The sequence below is a fragment of the Pseudonaja textilis genome, chromosome 10, assembly GCF_049901715.1.
Source record: "Pseudonaja textilis isolate UNSWEBS1 chromosome 10, rPseTex1.2, whole genome shotgun sequence".
Taxonomy (NCBI): Eukaryota; Metazoa; Chordata; class Lepidosauria; order Squamata; family Elapidae; genus Pseudonaja; species Pseudonaja textilis.
Window position 1 is genome coordinate 21,877,778 of NC_141999.1, and position 22,406 is coordinate 21,900,183.

The window sequence follows — 22,406 nt, forward strand, 5'->3', positions numbered from 1 at the left end:
AAGCTAGAAAAATAAAATATTTGCCCAGACAATGAGATGTTGAAGGAAATAAAAAAAAGAAAAAAATGGCGTACATTAAGCCAAAAAAAATAAAACAGTTGCCCAGGGAATGAGATGTTGAAGGAATTTTTTTTTTAAAGGGAATGGGGAAAGGTGTACTTTAAGCCAGAAAACTAAAATATTTGCCCAGGGAATGAGATGTTGAAGGAAGTAAAAAAAAAAAAAAAGAGAGGGAGGGAAAAGGTGTACTTTAAGCTAGAAAAATAAAATGAGACAATGAGATGTTGAAGGAAATAAAAAAAAGAAAAAAATGGCGTACGTTAAGCCAAAAAAAATAAAACAGTTGCCCAAGGAACGAGATGTTGAAGGAAGTAAAAAAAAGGGGGAAATGGCATCATGGGAAACCTCCATTGTCTCAAATTTGGGAACATCTCACTGTAGTCATAAAAAGTGACGGCTTTTATTGTTTTTATTGCCAGGGTGGTGAACCTCAGACACCTAAAAATGGATCGGTTTCTGGCATTCCACATTGCTGACCAAGTTGTTTGCCTTGTGGACAGCTGAGGACCAAGGTGAGACAAGGATGGGGCGAGGCTCACCAGCTCTCTTTGACCCATTCTTCTCAGATTCCTTTGGGGCATCCTCCGTATTAGTCATTCAGATCTGGACAGGTAAGTGTGCGAAATGGTCACTTTTTTCAACGTTTTTAGACCAACTGAGTTTTGATCCATTGCTTTCGAGAGGAATTGGCCTGTTGACCAAGTGTGATATTGCGGGTTGAGAGAGAGTGTTTGGTTCGAAGTCACCCAGCCAGCTTTCACGCCTAAGGCAGAACTAGAATTCACTGTCTCCTGGTGATTGGCCCATAGTCACCCAGCCAGCTTTCATGCCTAAGATGGAACTAGAACTCACCGTCTCCTGGTGATCGGCCCATAGTCACCCAGCCAGCTTTCATGCCTAACATGGAACTAGAACTCACCGTCTCCTGGTGATCGCCCATAGTCACCAGCCAGCTTTCATGCCTAAGATGGAACTAGAACTCACCGTCTCCTGGTGATCGCCCATAGTCACCCAGCCAGCTTTCATGCCTAAGATGGAACTAGAACTCACTGTCTCCTGGTGATTGGCCCATAGTCACCCAGCCAGCTTTCATGCCTAAGATGGAACTAGAATTCACCGTCTCCTGGTGATTGGCCCATAGTCACCCAGCCAGCTTTCATGCCTAAGATGGAACTAGAACTCACCGTCTCCTGGTGATTGGCCCATAGTTACCCAGCCAGCTTTCATGCCTAAGGCAGAACTAGAACTCACCATCTCCTGGTGATTGGCCCATAGTCACCCAGCCAGCTTTCATGCCTAAGATGGAACTAGAACTCACTGTCTCCTGGTGATTGGCCCATAGTCATCCAGCCAGCTTTCATGCCTAAGATGGAACTAGAACTCACTGTCTCCTGGTGATTGGCCCATAGTCATCCAGCCAGCTTTCATGCCTAAGATGGAACTAGAACTCACCGTCTCCTGGTGATTGGCCCATAGTCACCCAGCCAGCTTTCATGCCTAAGATGGAACTAGAACTCACTGTCTCCTGGTGATTGGCCCATAGTCATCCAGCCAGCTTTCATGCCTAAGATGGAACTAGAACTCACCGCCTTCTGGTGATTGGCCCATAGTCACCCAGCCAGCTTTCATGCCTAAGATGGAACTAGAACTCACTGTCTCCTGGTGATTGGCCCATAGTCATCCAGCCAGCTTTCATGCCTAAGATGGAACTAGAACTCACCGTCTCCTGGTGATTGGCCCATAGTCACCCAGCCAGCTTTCATGCCTAAGATGGAACTAGAACTCACTGTCTCCTGGTGATTGGCCCATAGTCATCCAGCCAGCTTTCATGCCTAAGATGGAACTAGAACTCACCGTCTCCTGGTGATTGGCCCATAGTCACCCAGCCAGCTTTCATGCCTAAGATGGAACTAGAACTCACTGTCTCCTGGTGATTGGCCCATAGTCATCCAGCCAGCTTTCATGCCTAAGATGGAACTAGAACTCACCGTCTCCTGGTGATTGGCCCATAGTTACCCAGCCAGCTTTCATGCCTAAGGCAGAACTAGAACTCACCATCTCCTGGTGATTGGCCCAAAGTCACCCAGCCAGCTTTCATGCCTAAGATGGAACTAGAACTCACCGTCTCCTGGTGATTGGCCCATAGTTACCCAGCCAGCTTTCATGCCTAAGGCAGAACTAGAACTCACCATCTCCTGGTGATTGGCCCATAGTCACCCAGCCAGCTTTCATGCCTAAGATGGAACTAGAACTCACCGTCTCCTGGTGATTGGCCCATAGTTACCCAGCCAGCTTTCATGCCTAAGATGGAACTAGAACTCACTGTCTCCTGGTGATTGGCCCATAGTCATCCAGCCAGCTTTCATGCCTAAGATGGAACTAGAACTCACCGTCTCCTGGTGATTGGCCCATAGTCACCCAGCCAGCTTTCATGCCTAAGATGGAACTAGAACTCACTGTCTCCTGGTGATTGGCCCATAGTCATCCAGCCAGCTTTCATGCCTAAGATGGAACTAGAACTCACCGTCTCCTGGTGATTGGCCCATAGTCACCCAGCCAGCTTTCATGCCTAAGATGGAACTAGAACTCACTGTCTCCTTGTGATTGGCCCATAGTCACCCAGCCAGCTTTCATGCCTAAGATGGAACTAGAACTCACCGTCTCCTGGTGATTGGCCCATAGTCACCCAGCCAGCTTTCATGCCTAAGATGGAACTAGAACTCACTGTCTCCTGGTGATTGGCCCATAGTCATCCAGCCAGCTTTCATGCCTAAGATGGAACTAGAACTCACCGTCTCCTGGTGATTGGCCCATAGTTACCCAGCCAGCTTTCATGCCTAAGGCAGAATTAGAACTCACCGTCTCCTAGTGATTGGCCCAAAGTCACCCAGCCGGCTTTCACACCTAAGGTGGAACTAGAATTCACAGTCTCCTGGTTTCTAGACTGGTGCCTGAACAAAACTGCATCTCCATCATTGATCAGATTAAAGGCAGTTATTCCTGTGTGGAGCATCAAATCACAGGAGAATATCTGACTCTGTAAGAACAATAGTCTGAATCTGTTCTTCATATACAAATATATGTTTGAGCCTGGATAGGTCGCTTAACCTCTTAGAGCGCAGACTGATGTGATAAGTTTCTGTTTTGTTTCACTTCACTCACAACTAGTTATGAATAACCATGTCTGAAAGGTCGTTTATTTACTTCTACTGGGTTTTTTTTACCAGTGGTGGAATTCAAATAATTCAACAACCGGTTCTCTGCCCTAATGCGCCCAGTTTTGGGCCTAGTAAGCCTCCCTGCAGCCTCCTGGGAGCAAAAATGGGCGCGGGAGGACCCCAGGGAGGGGCGAGGAGGGGGAGGGGGCAGGGGCAGCCAGCAATTTAACAACCGGTTCGGCCAAAGTGGTGCAAACTGGTTGAATCCCACCACTGGTTTTTACTCTAGATAGGACTGACGAGCGAGGAGATGAAACCGTTAACTTGATTTGAAGTGTGCTGGTCTTCAGAAGGGACACGAATAAACTATTAGCTCAGAGGAAATGTGGATTAAAGAGAAGTTTAAGTCTGAAAAGTGGAGAAGCATTTTGATACCCGCTGCTCTCTGATAGGGTTCTTCAGGGTTGGGTGTTGTGCGCAGCAAAAAGCATCGGCTCTTAAATTTTAGAGAGAAAGTATTATTTGTCATTTATTCACCCCATTGTAATCATTGTGCCTTACTCGAGAGAAAAGCTTGAGATGGTACGTAGAATGAATCAGAAATATTATTTGATCATCAGAAATGACACATGCAGGTCCAACAGATAATTAGAGCGTTCAAATAAGGAATAGCAATTGAAGAGAGGATTTGTAGATCAGGGTTGAACTGTGGGGACCTCGGCGCTTCCTGAGCTTGGTCGTTTTCTTGCAGACATTTCATGACCTAACCAAGTAACAGCATCAGTCAGTGGTGGGATTCAGATTTGCTTTTTAACTACCTGTTCTGTGGGCGTGGCGTGGCTTGGTGGGCGGGGCAGGGGAAAGATATTGTAAAATCTCCATTCCCTCCTCATCCCACTAACCTGCTTTCCAGCTCTGTTCTCCTGTGCAGGGCAACCAAAGGAGACCCAGCCAATCAGTTGTGGGCGTGGCTTGGTGGGCGTGGTGTTCTGTAGGCATGGCTTGGTGGGTGTGGTGTGTGGCTTGGTGGGCGTGGCTTGGTGGGCATAGGAGTGGAAGGTTACTACAAAATCCCTTTTCCTCCCCGCCCCGCTAACTTGCTTTCCAGTTCCTTTCTCCTGTGCAGGGCAACCAAAGAAGACCCAGCCAATCAGCTGGCAGAGAATAGATGGGGTTGGCGGGGCCAGTCAGAGGTGGTATTTGCCAGTTCTCCAAACTACTCAAAATTTCCACTACCGGTTCTCCAGAACTGGTCAGAACCTGCTGAATACCCACCTCTGGCATCAGTGCTAGAAGGGAGTGGAGTTTGTGGTGGAGGAGGAGGAGGAGGAGGAGGGGAGGAGGAAGAGGAGGAGAAGGTGGGAGGATTGTGAGTTTCTCGGTACTGTCTGAACTTGGTTGTTTTCTTGCAGACGTTCCATTACCCAGCGATATAACATCACCAGCGCTAGAAGAGAGTAGGGTTTATAAACAGAGAGCAAACCCTACTCCCTCTAGCACCGATGATGTTAACCAGTAGGGTCATGAAACTTCTGCAGGAAAACCACCCAGCTCAGAGCACCCTGAGCACCTCAAAGCAAACAATTCAATTTGAGGTGACCACAGATAAGTCATTGGCCACAGAAACGTGGTTTCTAAATAGCAACCTCAGGTTCTGATAGCGGCTATGCAGCTGCTATTCAATCTCCAAAGTGGTGTTTTCCTTCCGCTGAGTGAAAGGATTGGTCGCCTGGCAAGTATAAGTCCCTGACTGAATGTCCTTGAGAAGAATTTCAGGGCTCTTGCTGAATTCCTTCCCGTTGTGGAACCAACAATACTCGGCTTCAGGAAACGAGCTGGCTTTGCAGTTGAGTCTACCGTTGGACGGTTGGGTGAGAAACATGGCAGACATCTTGATCACAGGGGGGTCCGGACCATCTGTAGAACATAATTTATGGAGAGGTTGAGGGGCTTGTAGTAGTTGGTCATCATCATCCCATTTTCTCCCCTTTAGAACCTTAGAAATTCTCCTAGGTAATTTTTTAAAAAATAATATTTGATAATATGGCAACCAAAATTGCATTAAGTTTTGGTTGCCATCTTTTTTAAAAAAAAATATGTAGAGATGATTTTTAAAAATAGATGATTATGGGCCTGGAGGCTAAAACATATAGATTAACAGAGTTGGAAGGGACCTTGTAGGTCATCTAGTCCAACCCCCCTGCCCAACCAAACCGTATGAAGAATGCTTGCAGGAATTGGGTATGTCTAGTTTAATGAAAAAAAGGACAAGGGGGACATGATAGCAGTGTTCCAATATTTGAGGGGCTGCCACAAAAAATAGTGAGTCAACCTATTTTCCAAAGCACCAGAAAGCAAGACAAGAAGCAATGGATGGAAACGAATCCAGGAGAGAAGCAACTTAGAACTAAGGAGAAATTTCCCGACAGGGAGAACAATTAATCAGTGGAACGACTTGTCTCCAGAAATTGTGGCTACTCCAACACTGGAGGTTTTTAAGAAGAGACTGGATAATCATTTGAAATGGTATAGCAATAGCACTTAGACTTATACATACTATACTCTCTGAGCAGTTTACAAATGTCAAGCCTTTTGCCGCCAGCAATCTGGGTTTTCGTTTTACCAACCTCGGAAGGATGGAAGGCTGAGTCAACCTTCCACCGGTCAGGATCGAACTGCTGACAGTGGGCAGAGTTAGCCTGCAATACTGCATTCTAAGCCATGCGCCACCACGGCCCTATGAAGAGTTCTCCGCTGGAGCGGCAGATTGGACCTCCAGGGTCTCTTCCAACTCTGTTAATCTGTATTCTGAGGACCCAGATTGTTGGGGGCGAGGTGCTGACTCCGTAAACCGTTTAGAGGGGGCTGTAATGCACCGTGAAGCGGTAAATAAATCTAAATGTTATTTCTATTGCTACCCTCCCTCTCGCACATGGCAAATGGAGCCGAGTGCTGGAAGAGTAACACCCCCTTAAAAAACCTTGGTCCAGCTGGCCCGGCTGTTAGCACCTCATAAGAACCCCTTTCCAGGGTTACAGGAGAAAACTGTCAACAGTTGTGAAGGCGGAAGAGGGCTGTACGCCCCAATGGCAGATAAAACGGTAGAACCGTCTTCTAGGAGAAAGGAGACTCTGATTTGAAACCTCCACTGCCTTGTGGCTATATCTATTCTTGGAAGAGGCTTTCAGGAGTCAACCTCAAGGCAAAATCCAGAGCTGGCGTCCCGGAAGCAGTTTGCGACTGTGTACAATCACGTTCTGGTAACTCCTGCGACGCAGATGGCACTAATCCTATCGGCACTGCCATTCCATTAGACTATTTCAACGACATGGCGAGGGGGAAATCTGCTGCTATATTAAATTACCCAGGCCTTGTGTTCTGGAGAGGACACCCCAGGTTTGCATACAGCGTTGAAACAACAAGGGAAGTGGCAGCTACCGGTTTCATGGCACTACATTGAAGTCTCTTGAGATTGAAGGATGTCAATTGCTCCCTCTTGCACTTACCGATGTGCAACCTATGGCAGATAATCAGGAAGAAAAAAGTTGACCGTTCCAGGAAGTGGATACTCACAGATCACAGAAATGATGGTGGTGTCACTCCTTCGAGCAGAGAAGAGGTTGGAAATATGACACTGATATGCGCCGGCATCACGACGGAGAACGGGCTGTATGGTGAGGGTCTGCTTATTATTGGACAGCTGGATCCTAGAGCATGAACGGAGGGGCTTCCCATTCTGCAGCCAGCTGATATTTGCAAATTTCACGGTTGTGTCACACTTGAGATGAACCAAATCCATATTCTCTCGGAAGAGCTGGACAATGGACATGTTTGGCTTGGGGAGTAAGCCTGAAGCTGAAAGAGACAAAAAAAAAGTCACCACTGTGTGTTAACTCATAAAATATTTCTCTGGTCTTTTTAGAATTGCCAACAGAAAGGGAGGAGGGAGCAGTAAAGCAGCTTGCAAACCGAAACTGCATTTCATAAATCTTTTCATTGATTGTTTCCAGGTCTCTCTCTCTCTCTCTCTCTCTCTCTCTCTCTCTCTCTCTCTCTCTCTCTCTCTCTCTCTCTCTCTCTCTCTCTTTCTCTCTCTCTGTCTCTCTCTCTCACTTTCTCTCTCTGTCTCTCTGTCTCTCTCTGTCTCTCTCTTTCTCTCACTCTCTGCCTCTCTCTCTGTCTCTCTCTCTCAGCCCAACCCACCTCACAGGGCTATGGTTACAGGTGAAAAAGGAGGAGGAAGGGGTATTGGATATGTTCGCCACCTTGAGTTGTTTGTAAATACAATAAAAATGGGACACCAATAAGTACATTATCGGGTATTACTTGATGTTTGGGATTTGAAGGGAGCTGTCAACTTTTCATTCTTCACCAGATGTTGACAAGCGAGGGGGTTGGACTAGATGACCTACAAGGTCCCTTCCAACTCTGTTATTCTGTAAGCGCATTTTTACTGGCGGACAAATGTGCAAGAGGTTTACAGAGGGAGCCATTCAAAGCCACCTGAAGGGGAAGGGAAGGGAAGGGAAAGTTAATACCTAGGACCTCCACACTGAGGTTTCCTCTTCCATGGACAGAGGGTCCATCCTTGGTCACTGTGTAGGTTCCGGAGTCATCCTGATTTAGATTTTCAATCTGGAGAGAGCAATTCGGGCCTGGAGTTTCTCGCCTGGTGTAGGCAGGTCCGAAGACGTATCCGCTTAACGGAGGCAGGTAGACGGTGACGATCAACTTTTCTTGACTATCGCTCCCTCGATACCAATTGCAAATGAAGAAGGAAGTCGGGGCAGCACCGACGGTTAAGTTGATTCCCTGCCCTTCTATGGCATTTGAGCGGTCCATGAAAACAGGGAGGTGGTATTTGACTACCTGGGCTTGGGTTGACAGGACATGAGAGCTGAGGATGAAAACTGAAACATGAAGAAAAAAAAGAGAGAAACGGTCAATCAAAATAGTCATTCTATCCAAGATGCATTGACCAAACATATACAGAACTGGTCTGACCCAAGGACGGAAGGCTGAGTCGACCTTCAGCCGGTCAGGATCGAACTGCTGACAGTGGGCAGAGTTAGCCTGCAATGCTGCATTCTAATCATTGTTCACCATGGAAGGGAGGGAGGGAGGGAGGGAGGGAGGGAGGGAAGGAAGGAAGGAAGGAAGGAAGGAAGGAAGGAAGGAAGGAAGGAAGGAAGGAAGGAAGGAGGAGCAATAGCACTTAGACAGATACCACTTTGCAGCCCTCTCTAAGCCAGGAGTCTCCAACCTTGGCAACTTTAAGCCTGGTGGACCAACTCCCAGAATTCCCCAGCCAGCCATCTGTTGACAGTCGGCACAGTTAGCAACACCAATAGCCCTTAGACGTATATACCGCTTCGCATTGCTTTACAGCCCTGTCTAAGCAGTTTACAGAGTCAGCCTCTTTGCCCCCAACAATCTGGGTCCTCATTTTACCCACCTCAGAAGGATGGAAGGCTCAGTCAACCTTGAGCCCAGTGACTATACAGGTAATCCTCGACTTATGACCATAATTGAGCTCAAAATTTCTGTTGCTAAGTGAGAGAGTTGTTAAGTGAGTTTTGCCCCTGTTTTACGACCTTTCTTGCCACACTGGTTACGTGAATCCCTGCCGTTATGAAGTTAGGAACACAGCTGTTAAGTGGGGAATTCATATGGTCTCCTGCTCGAACGGGGGGTTGGTCTAGAGGACCTCCAAGGTCCCTTCCAAACCTACGATTATTCTATTCTATTTGAACTCAATTTTCCATGTAGCCTGTCAAGCTTCGATGAGAGATGGGAAGCTTTCTTGGTGAGGAGAGCCAAAGAGGACAGCAAAAATACTGTGATGACCCAGAGTCACACAGTCACAAAAAAACAGGTGAAGCCCCTTTTATTCCTTCACTTTGCTTCCAAGCTCCAAATATCCTTGACTGGATTCAAAAAAACCTCCCACACTAACAGTTACAAGAAGGAGGAAATGCCATTTAAATTATAAAGAATAAAAAAAAACAACACAAACCAGGAAAGATAAAGGCTGGAGGATGTCCACAGATATCGGAACACACACTGGGAAGGACGTCAAACTCAGAGATGAGCGACAGACTAGAGATATTTCTATGCTTTGTTTCCAGCACTCACCTGTATGCATGTCCATCCTCCTATCCAGTTGTCACAGCTGCAGCCCATGAAGAGGATCAAGGCCCTCTCCTCCCCCCTAGACCATGTCTGTCCCTTATCCTCTCCACCCTGCGTGCCCTAGGATGGAGAGGGGATGGGCCTGGGTCCTCCTCTGACTGCCCAGCCGGCCTCTGCCCTTCCCCAGCCTCCTCCACCACCTCCGGAGCCACACTTCCCCTCCCTGTCAGCTGTTCCTCCTCTCCCTCAGAGTCAGTCTCCACCAGGGGCATGACACATACATAGGATGTCAATCAGCATTCATGGTCATCAAACAGTAGAAAACCAGAAAACCTTGATTAGTTTCCACCCGTTGCTTCTTGTCCTGCCTTCAGGTGCTGTGGAGAATAGGTTGACCCCCTTTTCTTTGTGGAAGCTCCTGAGATATTGGAAAACTTCTATCATGTCACCCCTAGTCCTTCTTTTCACCAAACTAGACATACTCAATTCCAGCAACCGTTCTTCGTATGTTTTAGCCTCCAGTCCCCTAATGATCTTTGTGGCTCTTCTCTGCAGTCTTTCTAGAGTCTCAACATCTTGTTTTTTTTTAATATCGTGGTGACCAAAACTGGATGCGGTATTCCGACATGCCCTTCCCATCTAAGTCAATGGTCATATCGCTACCATATCCTGCCATCTGTGGTGTCTAGCCATAGATCTCATGATCTCAGTGGAGCCTCAACAAACTTCTCCCTCCTTTATGACTTACCCGCTACGTATGGCAACTTCCAACCAAGAGTGAAAGGTCCTTTCTCCATCATGTAGGTTGACTTCTTCTAGAGGCCAGCACCCAACCCGCAGGAAGGATTTCAGAAGCCGTTCTCGGCCACCAGAGCTACCAAGGTTGACCGACCAACTCTCCCATCAAGTGGAAGAGGGTATTTGCTCCCACCTCCGAGCCACACGTTTTAGACTTTCTCCAAGCAAGCCACCTCCCTTTCTCTGGCGTCATTCTTGCAAAGATGGATGTCAGGATTAGTAAAAACGGAGACAAAAGTAGGGGGAGAATGGAATGAGGAAGACAAGTGCACACCTGGAACCAAACACTCCAGGTATGGCCCTGGGAACAAACTCAGAATACCTTTGCATTTGCTTGCAACCATCAGGGCAGAGACGTGATGGAGACTTCCTAGCAGTGAAGGCAATTAACCAGTGGAACAGCCTGCCACCAGAAATTGTGGGTGCTCCATCACTGGAGGTTTTTAAGAACAGGCTGGACAGTCACTTGTCTGAGAAAGTATAGGTTCTCCTGCTTGGCCAGGGGGCTGGACTAGAAGACCTCCAAGGTCCCTTCCAGTTCTATTCTATTCTATTCTATTCTATTCTATTCTATTCTATTCTGTTCTATTCTATTTGTTTGTCAAGCATGTATGAGAAAAAAAGTATGAACATAACATATAAAAATATAAGTATAAACAGGAGTAAGTATATACATAATAAATGAATATGAATAAATGGATAAATGGGAACAGTAGGACAGGGACGGTAGGCACACTGGTGCGCTTATACTATTATTATGCTATTATTCTATCCTATCCTATCCTATCCTATCCTATCCTATCCTATCCTATCCTATCCCATTCCATTCCATATTTTCTATTCTATTCTATTCTATTCTATTCTATTCTATTCTATTCTGTTCTGTTCTGTTCTGTTCTGTTCTGTTCTCTGTTCTGTTTCTATTCTACTTCTATTCTATACATTCTACTCATTCACTCCATATTTTCTATTCCTACTATTCTATTCTATCTATCTATCCTATCCTATCCTATCCTATCCTATCCTATCCTCCTATCCTATCCTATCCTATCCTATCCTATCCCAGATGTAAGAGATAGCCATCATCCAGGTCACAGTTGTCCCAAAGGTGCTTTTTCAAGAGGCAACTGGACTTTCTTTGTTTTTCCTTGAAGACGTTTCGCTTCTCATCCAAGAAGCTTCTTCGGTTCTGACTGAATGGCGGAGAAGAGAAGGATTTATCTTCCTCGCAGTCCTTCCATCCTCTATCATTCATTCACTCAGAACCGAAAAGGCTTCTTGGATGAGAAGCGAAACGTCTTCAAGGAAAAAAACAAAACAAAACCAGAAAGTCCAGTTGCCTCTTGAAAAAGGCACCTTTGGGACTTTCACTATGTGGATTATTTATTTTGGGGGTATCTTCCTCCCTATGGACACCCTTGCTCCAATGATCCATGAGTGCTGCTGTGTTGGAAACCTTCCTCAGGATGACCTTTGTGTACTTGGCATTAGTTCATGGCAGGTGTGATGGGCGTTCGGTTGCACCCAATGCTCGGGAACAAAAGAGAAGAAATGTTCTCACAGCAATAAAAGCAAGAAAGGACAATGACTCCCAAAGCTATTTCCTGAACAGCTGAGGTTCCAAAAAAAACCCCCGCCATCTTGTTCCTCTCTCCATAATGTATTTAATTGAACCAGCAGAAGGATTCATGTGGCAACACCATTAAGGGTTCAATTTGTTTGTTAATTAACCCCAAGGAATTTAGTTTAGCCTTAACAAGCACCAACAATTAACAGGATAATTTTTTTTTCTCATGCAGGCTTTGAAGGGATCCCAAAACAAAAGCAATGATACGCCTGGGAAACATAATAAAGTAACCCTATTTGCTCTTCCAGAGAATTTTTCTATTGCAGGAAGTCCTCAATTTACAACAATTCGTTTAGTGATCATACATTACAATGGCACCGATAAAAAGTGACTCACATGCTTATAATAGCAATAGCACATAGACTCATATACCACTTCACAGTGCTTTAAAGCCCTCTCTAGGCGGTTTACAGAGTCAGCCTATTACCCCCAGCAATTGGGGTCCTCGTTTTACCCACCTCGGAAGGACGGAAAGCTGAGTCAACCTTGAGCCTGGTGGGATTTGAACTGCCAAATTGTAGGCAGCCGGCAGTCAGCAGAAGTAGCTTGCAGTACTGCACTCGAACCACTGCACCATAGCGGCTCCTCTATAATTGCCATAGAATCCTCGCTGGTTTTGTGACCAAAATGTGGGTGCTTGGGTGTGTATTTATGACGATTGAAATGTCATATAAATTATCATTTGTGACCTTCCTAGCCGGCGTTGACAAGCATAATCATTGGGGGGAAGCGAAATTCGTTTAACAACCTCATGGTTCAATTAATAACTGCTGCGATTTGCTTCAGATTTGCTTCAGATCTGTGGCCAAAAGGGTCGTAAAATCAGGCGCGGTTCCATTAGCAACCATCTCGTTCAGCAACAGAAATTCTAGGCCCGATTGTAGCCTTAAGTCAAAGACTACCTATAGTAATTTAGCCTCATGATACGGCTAAGAAGACAAGGGGAACTTTCTTCTAAATAGGGTGCTATATGTGTCCGGGGATGTCAACTAAAAATCAGGACTGACTCGAAGGACTCTTTACTAATTTAGTGACTTACGGAATAGTTTCCACTGATTTACTTAACAATGGAGGCGTTTGCTTAAACACCACCTCAGGAATGCTCGTAAAATTGGGCTGGTCATGTGCTTGATCTAATTTATGATCGTCATGACTTATGACCATAGTGGGCTGGCTCCATTACGATCACAACTCAAGAACTACTTGGTGCCTCTTGGTCTCATTCCAAGACCTACAAATAAATGTGACTGTGTCGTTCCTTTTTCGAAGATGGAGGTGTGATGACCGATTGTTGGATGAAGGAAATATTCTGATTTTTTTTTTTTCAGTCACAGATTTCAAAAGATTTGGCTGGATTTCTGGCTCTCATTACAGTCTTAAATCAAAGAGTAGCTATAATGACATTGTAATCAAATCATATATTCCCTGTGGTTTTACTTTGGGGCTGCTTTGTGTTATCTTGAAGAACTTGGAAAAAATTCATCTTTGTTCTGAAAGAATAACTCTCTTCAGATGTTCTTCGACCTTGTTTATTCCCGCTCTTTCCTTCTTTTTTGTAAGGGGGAAATCAGAGTTTTGTACAGATTAGAGACAATTTATTAGGGGGAGATGAGGGATTATTACGCATTTGGGGAGTGGGATATTGTGATATTTCTAGTGGCTGCCCTTCTATTATGACACCATTTTAGATAATTTTTTTTCACTGTTGTTATTCTGGTTAATTTTAGCAAGATCCTTGATTTTCAAATCACTTTTTAAATTGAGGCTTTGGGGGGAACCTTAATTTAACAAACTACTGGCACCATTGTGCTGTATTTATTCTTAAAATAGACCAACTGGTATTTGTGGAGCATCATGTTATTTTATCAATATGTTATACAATGAATGTGGGGGAAGGAAATGTAATTGTTATACACCACCAGTTATGTTGTACATCGGAAGGACTTCAAACTGGAGAAAAGAAAACTGAAAATTATAACTGTCTTGAGCAATAAATATTATAAGATAGAGGATTCGGGTTTTCTTTTAGGAATGATAATTAGGTTTTTTCCCCTAAATGAATGAGGGGGAACGGAAGGTGTCAACCAAAAAAACATCTCAAAGGTGCTTTTGCCAAAAAGCAACTGGACTTTCTTGTTTTTTTCTTGGCAATGTGGTTTTGCTTCTTCAATTTTGAAAAACTGAAGGGAAAAAAAAAACCTGAAAGACATTTAGAAAAAGCACCATGACCTGGATGATGGAGAGTCTCCGCAGACTGTCAAATGAGGAGTTTTATTGCTTAAAATGGAGGACAATATATTCCTTTCTCTTGTGTATCAGTTGAAGGTAGAATCTTAGATGTTAATGTCATTTTAGCAGAGATTCTGTAGAGATAAGGTTGTTTCTTCTGGGACGATGCTGCCACCTTCTGGTATCTGACAGATGGGGCGATTTGAGAGACAGGTTCCGAGTGCATTGAAATCAATAAAACGAATAACTTATTCCACAATTATTCTCAAGATTTAAGGTTGGAGAAACATCAGGCAAGTGTAATCAAGGACATTTGGACAGCATGTTGCACAGAGTCAGATTTGAAAGCCCAGTAGGAGGGAAAAAAAATCAAACTTATTATGGTTATTCAATTTTTCAATACTCCATTTTAATGCCAATGATGTTATAAGCATACATGGTAATATCATCTGTCACTCTCTAATCTTTCCCATCAAATTATTACTTATATTCTATTATTAAAAAATTATATAATAATACCGTTTCAACCTCCGATCTTTCCATCTAACTATTGCTTCATATAAAGGTGTACGTTCTTGTTTGTACCTCTTTTCAAATTTCTAATCAGGCCATCATTATATTAGAAAAAAAGTGTATGTGTGTGTGTGTGTGTGTGTGTGTGTGTGTGTGTGTGTGAAATTTCCTTTCTATCCATCATATCTTATCTGTTCTAATACTTCAATTCTTATTTGTTTTTTGGCTTGCCTCCCATACTATCCTCACTTGGATCCTTATCTCTATCATCAGTTTCTTCACTATTCAGATTGTATATTTCTCCTATCTCTATCCTCCTAAGCTGCTAGGTCTCCAAAATATCCACCCAAGCCCCTATCTCTCTTTCAAAAGTATCTTCCAGATTATCCAATTCCATTTTTAAATCTCTTAAAATGCTTTTCTCTCAGTTTGTTTCATCGGTCATTATTATTTTTATCATCTTCCCAACTTCTCGCTTTGTTGGCTGAAAGTTTGTCCATTCTGTCTTTTCTTCTGTTCTTTCTGCTATCACCTCTCTTTCCCGATGACGGAATAAAAAGACTGATGGATGCCTACACTCATAGTCAGGTGTATTTTGTTTAATTTGCCTTGAGAGATGCTCAGCCCAATTTTTCTCTAGAAGCTCATTTTATTGATTTAATCTGCCTTGTGAGATGCTGAGCCCAAATTTTCTCTTGGTGGAATATAGACAAAATGTCTCCTGCTATTTTATTCTTACAGCGACAAACCTTCAAGGTAGACTGGGCTGAGGGAAAAGGTCATCCATTTCCCCCCCAAAAAAATCATCTACAGATGAAGGTAAGACTTGAATAGGCAAGATTCCTATCTTTTAACTCTTCGTGATTCATCTAACTCCTTATACCCTTCCTGATATTTTTTTAATAAAAGCCTTCGTAGGCCGCTTTGGATGCTGCATTCATGTGAAGTTCACCTGTCTGAGAAGAATCCATGTCCAAATGAGTCAAATTTCCCTTCTCCTCTTGGTTCATCCTTTGGCTTTATGACCTAATCAGTTACCTGGGAGATCGTAGTGCAATGAAGTTGGTGGGAAGAGAGGTGACAACAAGGTGCCTGATGCTGGGGACAGGAGACCTTGGGAAAGTGGGCTGTGGTTGGCTCAAACTGAAGATGTAACGTTCTGCTTGGGCACCAAGACTGCATTGGAAGAACAGCCATGAATTCCATCATAGGTGGGCAGTACATATTGGTTGAAAGCCACACTATTCTTCTGGATGGGAGGGGTGCAAATGCCAGGGTAAGGATACATAGTGCGTTTTGTTGCTCCAAAGAGCTTTCATCTCTCCGTTCATTCTGAAAGGGCATTTAGGAGCTGTGGTGGTGCAGTGGTTAGAGTGCGGTACTGCAGGCTACTTCTGCTGACTGCCGGCTGCCTACAATTTGGCAGTTCATATCTCATCAGGCTTCAGGTTGACTCAGCCTTCCATCCTTCTGTGGTGGATCAAAGGAGGACCTCCATTGTTGGGGGCCATAGGCTGACTCTGTCAATCGCTTAGAGAGGGCTTATAAAGCATTGTAAAAGTGGTATATAAGCCGCTATTGTTATTTTCTTAGTTGTCTGTTTATTTTTTAACCCTAAATCTAACCATGTAAGTTTCATAAATCTATTGGATTTGGGACCTTGTTGTACCATTTTCGTGTCTTCTCCTTGTGCTCACGCGGTGTGTTCCATGTACATGGAGTGTGCGCATGGTGTGCCTTGCTGCAGCTGCCAAAAAGGCTAATGCAGAATAAGAGATGGAAAGGAGTCCAACTCTTCTTAGCCTAATCGCTTGCTCAAGTAGGAAACCCTATACCATTTCAGACAAGGGGTTGTCCAATCTCTTCTTAAAAACCTCCAGTGATGGAGCCTCCACAACTTCTGGAGGCAAGAGGTCCCCCTGGTTAATTGTTCTAACTGTCAGGAAATCCCTATTTAATTCTAGGTTGCTTCTCTCCTTGCTTAATTTCCATCCGTTGCTTCTCGTCCTGCCTTCAGGTGCTTCTGAGAATAGCTTGAGCCTCACTTCCTTATGGCAGACACTCAGATATTGGAACACTGCTATCGTGTCACCCCAGTCCTTCTTTTCCTTAAACGAGACATCCCCAGTTCCTGCAACTGCTCTTCATATGTTTTATCTTCCAATCCTCAAAATATCTGTGTTGCTCTTTTCTGCACTCCTTGGTTGCATCACAAAAGGGATAGTTTCAGGATCACAGGAAATAATAGTACCACTTTATACCGGATTGGTGAGACCACCCTTGGAATACTGAATCCAATTCTGGTCACCACGGTGCAAAAACAGATGTTGAGGCTCTAGAAAGACTGCAGAGAAGAGCAATGAAGATGATAAGGAGCATAAAAGCTAAGCCATATGATGAACGATTGAGGGAACCAGGTATGTCTAATCGAATGAAGAGAAAGATTAGAAAGGACATGGTAGCAGACTTCCAATAGTTGAGGAAAAAGTCAATAGTTGGCATAGTGGTTAGAATGCAGTATTGCAGGCTAACTCTGACGACTGCCAGAAGTTCAATCCAGACCAGCTCAAGGTTGACTCAGCCTTCCATCCTTCTGAGGTCAGTAAAATGAGGACCCAGATTATTGGGGGCCAGAGGCTGACTCTGTAAACCGCTTAGAGAGGGCTGGAAAGTACTGTAAAGCATATATAAATCTAAGTGCTATTGCTTGGGAAGGGAGGGAGGGAGAGAGGAAGGAAGGAAGGAAGGAAGGAAGGAAGGAAGGAAGGAAGGAAGGAAGGAAGGAAGGAAGGAAGGAAGGAAGGAAGGAATGTCAGAATGAAGGAATGGAAGTGAGAAGGAAGGGAGGAAGCCATAGTGGAGCAGTGCTTAGAATGCAGTATTGCAGGCTAACTCTGACGACTGCCAGAAGCTCGATCCAGACCAGCTCAAGGTTGACTCAGTCTTCCATCCTTCTGAGGTCAGTAAAATGAGGACCCAGATTATTTGGGGGCCAGAGGCTGACTCTGTAAACCGCTTAGAGAGGGCTGGAAAGTACTGGAAAGCATATATAAATCTAAGTGCTATTGCTTGGGAAGGGAGGGAGGGAGAGAGGAAGGAAGAAAGGAAGGAAGGAAGGAAGGAAGGAAGGAAGGAAGGAAGGAAGGAAGGTGAGAATGAAGGAATGGAAGGGAGAAGGAAGGGAGGAAGCCATAGTGGAGCAGTGCTTAGAATGCAGTATTGCAGGCTAATTCTGCCATCTGCCAGAAGTTTGATCCAGACCAGCTCAAGGTTGACTCAGCCTTCCATCCTTCTGAGGTCAGTAAAATGAGGACCCAGATTATTGGGGGCCAGAGGCTGACTCTGTAAACCGCTTAGAGAAGGGCTGTAAAAGCACTATTGAAACAGAATATAAGTAAGTGTTATTGTTCTTGCCACCGCTATTGACTTCTTCTCCAAAGCACCTGAAGTCAGGACAAAAACAAGGGATGGAAACTAATCAAGGAGAGATCCAATCAGTGATAGGATTCAAAAAAATTATACTACCTGTTCTGTGGGCGTGGCTTGGTGAGTATGGCATGGCTTGGGGGGTGTGGCTTGGTGGACATGGCAGGGGAAGGTTACTGTAAAATCTCCATTGGGGGTTGGACTAGAAGACCTCCAAGGTCCAGGCTTATGATTCTATTTATAACAGGACAACAGAATTGGAAGGAATCCATGTTAGCTTCGGGTTATAGCTTGATGTTCATAGATCCGTTCAGGGGTGGGGCTGCAGGGGGTTCACCGGAGTTCGGGAGAGCCCCTAGCTAAGATTCTGTGCAGTTTGGAGAACCTCCAAATCCCATTCCTGGCTGGCCCCGCCCACCCCACCTCGCGCCTCCCTGGGCTCCCCACGTGGCCCATTTTGGATGCAGGTAAGTGCAGGGTGCATGCAGAGGATCAGGGAGGGTGGAAAATGGGCTTCCCAGAAGTTCAGGAAGGCCGGAAATGGGCCCATTTCCAGCTTCCAAAGAGCCTCCGGAGTCCGGGGAGGCCGTTTTCATTCTCCCGGAGGCTCGAGGAAAGCCTCCGGAGCCCAGGGAGGGCAAAAACACCTGTCCACCCTGGTGCAGGAGGCTGTCTAGGCCACACCCACACCAAAGCCACGCCCATTCAAGCAACCGGGCAGAGAACCCATTGCTAAAATGTTTGGAGCCCAACCCTCGATCCGTTGCTTGATTATCTCTTACAGGAACTTCCCAGGTATTGATGTCAGGCTGATATAAGTCTATAGTTTCCTGGATCCCTTCCTTTTTTCCTTCCCTTTTTTGAAGATGGGAACCACACCAGCTCTTTTCCAGGTCTCTGGTTGTTCCCCGCTGCTCTGGGATCTTTTATTTTATTTTATTTTAAATCCTTTATTTGAATCCTTCTTTCCCCCTGACCTCCTTCCTCTGAATTCTCTTCCCCTGCCTTTTTTTTCCCTTCCAGCCTGCATCCTGAGTTCCTACTACCTGGTGCTCATTCAAGCAGTTCCAAACATTACGGAAAATGTTACCGTTGAAATCACCATAGAACCTGAATTTCCAGTTGTGGGTGTTACTGTCGTTCTCAGGCCCAAGGACACCCCGGAAAACATCATTTCCTGTGCATGGGGCAGAGGGGAAGAGGTTACTTACAAAGACATCTTGATTTATGAAGTAAGCCCAGCTCCTCAGCTCCATAAAAAAGCTGGTTACAACACAAGGCACACACCAGGCAAGGACTGTTCCCTGAGTATCAAAAACATTAGCAAGTCAGATATGGACATATATGTACTACAGAGGAATGCAAGCAATAGCACAGCAGTTGGGAAGATATACTTACTGGTCATAAAAGGTAAACATTTTTTTTTTCCATTGGTTATATTTATACCTTGTTTCCCTGAAAATATGACCTATGCTGAAAGTAAGTCCTAGCTTGATTTTGACACGTGCACCCAATATAAGCCCTACCCCAAAAATAAGCCCTAATTAAGATCCCGCCCACTCCAGAGTGCACAGGTTAAAAATTAAGCTAAGGTGGGGATGGGTTGTGTGTGGAGCTGCCCTACAACTTACCTTTGGTCAGTTGTAACCAGGCCTCGCACACCCCGACACCTGCCTTGCTGGCCCATTTCTTCTTCACCTGGCAAGGCTGGCAATGCTTTCCTAAAGGCCTCTATAGCTGGTAAGAAAGCTCTGGATCGATCCAGAGCTCTGTTACCGGCTGCAGAGGCCTTCAGGAAAGCCTTGGCAGCCACAGAAGCAGTTCTCGAAAGCCTCTGACAGCGAAAAGGAGGCCGGGAACAATGCATGCAAGTGAGGTGACTCAGTGGATGACATCCCCCCCCCCAAAATAAGACCTGGTGCCTTTTTTGGTGGCAAAAAAATTATATGACAGGGTCTTATTTTCGAGGAAATGTGGATAGATTTATTAGATTATTCCTGCTATCCATCTTGCCTAGAGGTGACTCTGGGCGGCTGAGAAACATCAGATAATAAAAACTCATAAAATAGTCCTTGACCTACAGCCACAATTGAGCCACCAAATTTCCGATCAATTTCCTATACTTAGGCAAGAAAAACAAAAAGTACACATATAGACTGGGTGAAGCCAGACTGCTTAATAGCAGTAACTGTGAGAGAGGGATCTTGGTGTCTTAGTGGACAACCAACTATGGTAAATATGAGCCAGCCGTGTGCAGCAGCAGCCAAAAAAGCCAATGCAATCCTAAGTTGCATTAACAGAGGGATACAATCAAGATCAAATGAGGTACTAATATCACTCAATAAAGCCTTAGTAAGACCACACCTAGTGTACTGCATCCAGTTTTGGTCACCATGCTGTTAAAAAAGAACTCTCAACTCTAGAAAAAGTGAAGAGAAGAGCAACCAGGATGATTAGGGGACTGGAGACTAAAAACATATGATGAATGGTTGCAGGACCTGGGCTTGGCTAGTCTAGTGAAGAGAAGGACCAGGGGAGACAGGAGAGCAGCCTTCCAATATTTGAGGGGCTGCCCCAGAGAGGAGGAAGCGGGTCAAGCTATTTTCCAAAGCACCCAAAGGCCAGACAAGGAATAATAGATGGAAACTGAACAAGGAGAGATTCAACCTGGAAATAAGAAGAAATTTTCTGACAGGGAGAACGATCAACCGATGGAACAGAATTTCCCTTCAGAAGTTGTGGGAGTGCCGTCACTTGAGACCTTCAAGAAGAGATTGGACTGCCCTCTGCCAGAAATGGTGTTAGGGTCTCCTGCTTGGGCAGGCGGTTGGACTAGATGACTACAAGGTCCCTTCCAAGTCTGTTAATCTTTATCTGTATCTTCAGGAAACAATGAAGTGGAGAAGCGGAAAGGTTTATCGCCTGGATCGATTGCTGTCATTTTTGTGGGGTGTCTGTTTGGAACAGCACTTGTGGTAGGCCTGATCTCTTACCAAGTATGGAAAGACAGCAGTAAAAGGTAAGAGCTATTGTTTATTTCAAAGGCATTTTCTCAAGGAACCCATGGTCCAAACATTCGTTCGGACGGCGTGAACGAAAACAAAAACCCAACCCAAATTTGCGGACGACTGAGTCAATAGAAAAACAAAGAAATAGACAATTATTGGAAAAGTTCTAGATCAGGGGTCCCCCAAACAGGGCAACTTTAAAACTTGTGGACTTCAACTCCCAGAATTCCCCAGCCAGCCAAATCCGGTTCCCCAAGCAGAAAGCTAGATAACAATAGAAAAGAATATTTGTAGCTCAGGCTTGAACTGAGCAGTTTTTGGTGCTCTCTGAGCTTGGTTGTTTTCTTAAAGACATTTCAAGACCCATCTAAGTAACATCATCAGTGCTAGAAGAGAGTGGGATTTATGGAGAAGAGGAGGAAGTGCATGAGGGGGAGGAAGAGGGGGAGGAAGAGGAAGAGGAGGAGGAGGAGTAAGACTGTGGGGTCCTTGGTGATCTCTGAGCTTGGTTGTTTTCTTATAGACATTTCATGACCCAACTAAGCAACAGCATCAATACTGGAAGGAGTGAGGCTTTGTGGAAAGAAGGAGAAGGAGGACTGTGGGGTCCTTGAGCCTCTCTGAGCTTGGTTGTTTTCTACAGATATTTCATGACCAGCTAAATAGGTGCAAGAAGAAGTGGGGGTTTGTGGAGAGGAGAAGAAGGAGGGGGAGGGGGAAAGGAGAACAGGGGGAGGGAGGGGGAGGACTGTGGGGTCCTTGACCCTCTGTGAGTTTGGTTGTGTTCTATAGACATTTCATGACCCAACCAAGTAACAGCATCAGTGCAAGAAGAAAGGTGAGTTTGTGGAGAGGAGGAGGAGGAGGAGGAGGAGAGGAGGAGGAGGAGGAGGAGGAGGAGGAGGAGGAGGAGGAGGAGAGGAGGAGGAGAGGAGACTGAGGGGTCCTTGATCCTCTCTGAGGTTGTTTTCTTACAGACATTTCATGACCCAACTAGGTAACATCATCAGTGCTAGCAAGGTCAATTCTGGCTTAGACATAGACGTCATGCAGAATCTCAAAGATAAGATAGTAGATAGTAGATTGTGGGTGCTTCCACTCCGGATTACTACCTTCTGATGCTAGATTGGCTCTCTTTCAGGTAGAAGAAGCACCTTGACCTCCAATGCCAGTGCCGCTGAAGTTTGGAGCACAACCATGGATGCGCCCACTCTCACTATCCTGAAGAAAACGAATCCCACCTACTTGGGAATTACCATGAAACCAACAGGCACACATTAATGGCTTCTTAAACAGCTGCCTTTATCGACATCTGGACCCCAGGGCCAAAACATTATTCATACCTGTTGATGAATTAAAAAAAAAACATCCTTCTGGTTCTCTCTCTCTCTCTCTCTCTCTCTCTCTCTCTCTCTCTCTCTCTCTCTCTCTCTCTCTCTCTCCCTCTCTCCTCCT

General features: G+C 45.1%; 2 protein-coding genes across 2 annotated transcripts; one reads left to right on the forward strand and one right to left on the reverse strand.

The window, feature by feature from the left end:
* The first annotated feature begins 437 nt into the window (after positions 1-437).
* Positions 438-22,406, forward strand: LOC148124973 (uncharacterized). Its single transcript, XM_087940145.1, has 4 exons — positions 438-671; positions 18,967-19,353; positions 20,830-20,962; positions 22,093-22,406. The coding sequence occupies exons 1-4, from the start codon at positions 584-586 to the stop codon at positions 22,094-22,096; spliced, it is 612 nt and encodes a 203-aa protein (XP_087796271.1). The 5' UTR covers positions 438-583; the 3' UTR covers positions 22,097-22,406.
* Positions 4,894-10,178, reverse strand: LOC113445969 (cell adhesion molecule CEACAM6-like). Its single transcript, XM_026715376.2, has 4 exons — positions 10,099-10,178; positions 7,757-8,128; positions 6,792-7,073; positions 4,894-5,135 (listed from the first exon to the last, which is right to left on the reverse strand). The coding sequence occupies exons 1-4, from the start codon at positions 10,148-10,150 to the stop codon at positions 4,894-4,896; spliced, it is 948 nt and encodes a 315-aa protein (XP_026571161.2). The 5' UTR covers positions 10,151-10,178.

What these genes read in the sequence shown, in the direction of transcription:
- LOC113445969 (XM_026715376.2), bottom strand. Translation starts at nt 10,150, where the DNA reads ATGATGGAGAAAGGACCTTTCACTCTTGGTTGGAAGTTGCCATACGTA. An exon ending in CCTCAGTGTGGAGGTCCTAG is followed by an intron (nt 7,074 to 7,756) that starts GTATTAACTTTC and finishes TGTCTCTTTCAG; the next exon opens with CTTCAGGCTTACTCCCCAAG. An exon ending in CACCATCATTTCTGTGATCT is followed by an intron (nt 5,136 to 6,791) that starts GTGAGTATCCAC and finishes TATGTTCTACAG; the next exon opens with ATGGTCCGGACCCCCCTGTG.
- LOC148124973 (XM_087940145.1), top strand. Translation starts at nt 584, where the DNA reads ATGGGGCGAGGCTCACCAGCTCTCTTTGACCCATTCTTCTCAGATTCC. An exon ending in AGTCATTCAGATCTGGACAG is followed by an intron (nt 672 to 18,966) that starts GTAAGTGTGCGA and finishes TTTCCCTTCCAG; the next exon opens with CCTGCATCCTGAGTTCCTAC. An exon ending in ATACTTACTGGTCATAAAAG is followed by an intron (nt 19,354 to 20,829) that starts GTAAACATTTTT and finishes CTGTATCTTCAG; the next exon opens with GAAACAATGAAGTGGAGAAG.